General features: G+C 72.5%; 1 protein-coding gene across 1 annotated transcript in view; it reads left to right on the forward strand.

Annotated features, from left to right (window-relative positions):
* The window catches only part of LOC112969534 (transcription factor CP2), a 4823-nt gene that overhangs the window by 1579 nt on the left and 1517 nt on the right, over nucleotides 1–1727 (forward strand). Inside the window, 7 exon segments of the mRNA XM_026072937.1 lie at nucleotides 41–186; nucleotides 268–385; nucleotides 565–791; nucleotides 888–994; nucleotides 1077–1229; nucleotides 1508–1618; nucleotides 1708–1725. Of these exon segments, the coding sequence (XP_025928722.1) occupies nucleotides 41–186; nucleotides 268–385; nucleotides 565–791; nucleotides 888–994; nucleotides 1077–1229; nucleotides 1508–1618; nucleotides 1708–1725 (880 nt within the window).

A 1727-nucleotide genomic window follows, 5' to 3' on the forward strand; every position in this document is an offset into this window, starting at 1 on the left:
CCCCCCCGGGGAAACTGAGGCCCGGGGGTGCTGCCCGCAGGGAGCCGCTGCCGCTGCTCAAGCAGGAGGAGCCCAACGGCATCTCCACCTCGGAGCCGCACTGCCCGGCCTTCCAGTACGTGCTGGCCGCCGCCACCTCGCCCGCCGTCAAGCAGCACGAGGAGACCCTCACCTACCTCAACCAGGGTGAGCGGGTGGCCCCCGCGCCCCGCACCCCCCCCCCGGGCGCCAGCCCCCACTCAGCGCCCCGCGCTCGCCTCCCCGCAGGGCAATCCTACGAGATCCGCATGCTGGGCACCCCCCGGAGCGAGCCCGGAGAGGGCCGCCGGCTGCTCAAGGTGAGCCGGGACGGGGCGGGCGGCAGAGCCCTGGGGCCAGGGGGATGGTGCAAAGCCCTGGTGCAAGGGGCTTGTGCAAGGGGCTTGTGCAAAGTCCTGGTGCAAGGGGGTCGTGCAAAGCCCTTGTGCAAGGGGCTTGTGCAAAATCCTGGTGCAGGGGGGATGGTGCAAAGTCCTGGTGCAAAGCCCCGGTGCAAGGGGGATGTGCAAAGCCCTGGTGTAAGAGGGATTATGCAAAGCCCTGGTGCGAGGGGGCTGGTGGCTGTGGGGCTCGGGGCCGGTAGCCGTGGTGGCCCGGTGGCCGTGGCGGGGGTCTCGGGGCCCAGGGCCCGGTGCTGTCGCCGCAGAGCGTGGTGCGGGTGGTGTTCCACGACCGCCGGCTGCAGTACACGGAGCAGCAGCAGCTGGAGGGCTGGCGGTGGAGCCGGCCGGGCGACCGCATCCTGGACATCGGTGAGTGTCCCCGCGGGGGGACGTCACCCGCTGCACACCGGGGTGGCGCTGGGGGGCGGGGGGGCTGCTCACCGCCAGCCCTGCCGCTGCCCCCAGACATCCCGCTCTCCGTYGGCATCCTCGAGCCCCAGATCCACCCCACGCTGCTCAACACGGTGGAGTTCCTGTGGGACCCCGCCAGGCGGACGTCCGTCTTCGTGCAGGTGGGAGGCGGTGGGTGCGCGGGGGCCCCCGGGGAGAGGCGCCGGCGGCCGCCCCCTCCCCAACGCCGCTGTCCCCGGCCAGGTGCACTGCATCAGCACCGAGTTCACGCTGCGGAAGAACGGGGGCGAGAAAGGCGTCCCCTTCCGCATCCAGATCGACACCTTCGGGGCCGGGGGCAAGGGCGACCCCCCGGAGCATCTGCACTCCGCCAGCTGCCTCGTCAAGGTGTTCAAGGTGCGGCCGGGGGTCTGGGCACCCTGGGGGTCTGGACACCCCAGGGTCCAGGTGCCTCGGGGTTTGGGCATCCCTGGGTCTGGGTGACTCAGGGGTCTGGGCATCCCGGGATCTGGGTGCCTCCAGGTCTGGGCACCCCAGGGTCCAGGTGGCTTGGGGTGCAGGCATCCCGGGGATTAGGCATCCCAGGGATCAGGCATCCTGGGGGTCCTGCAGCYGGGGGTCGCGGCGCCCGGCTGGAGGGGGGCCGGGGCGGCGGCTCAGGGCCCCTCGCGCAGCCCAAGGGAGCGGACAGGAAGCAGAAGACGGACCGGGAGAAGGTGGAGAAGCAGCCGATGCTGGAGCGGGAGAAATACCAGCCGGCCTACGAGAGCACCGTGCTGGCGGAGGTGAGCGCTGCCCCGGCGCGGGGTCCGGGGGGAGAGGGGGGGTGTCCCAGCCCAGGGACCCCCCCGACCCCCTTCCCCTCCGTCCTCAGTGCGCCCCGTGGCCGGAAGC

Source organism: Apteryx rowi, unplaced genomic scaffold (assembly GCF_003343035.1).
Source record: "Apteryx rowi isolate R43461 unplaced genomic scaffold, aptRow1 scaffold_354, whole genome shotgun sequence".
In the NCBI taxonomy this organism is placed as follows: domain Eukaryota; kingdom Metazoa; phylum Chordata; class Aves; order Apterygiformes; family Apterygidae; genus Apteryx; species Apteryx rowi.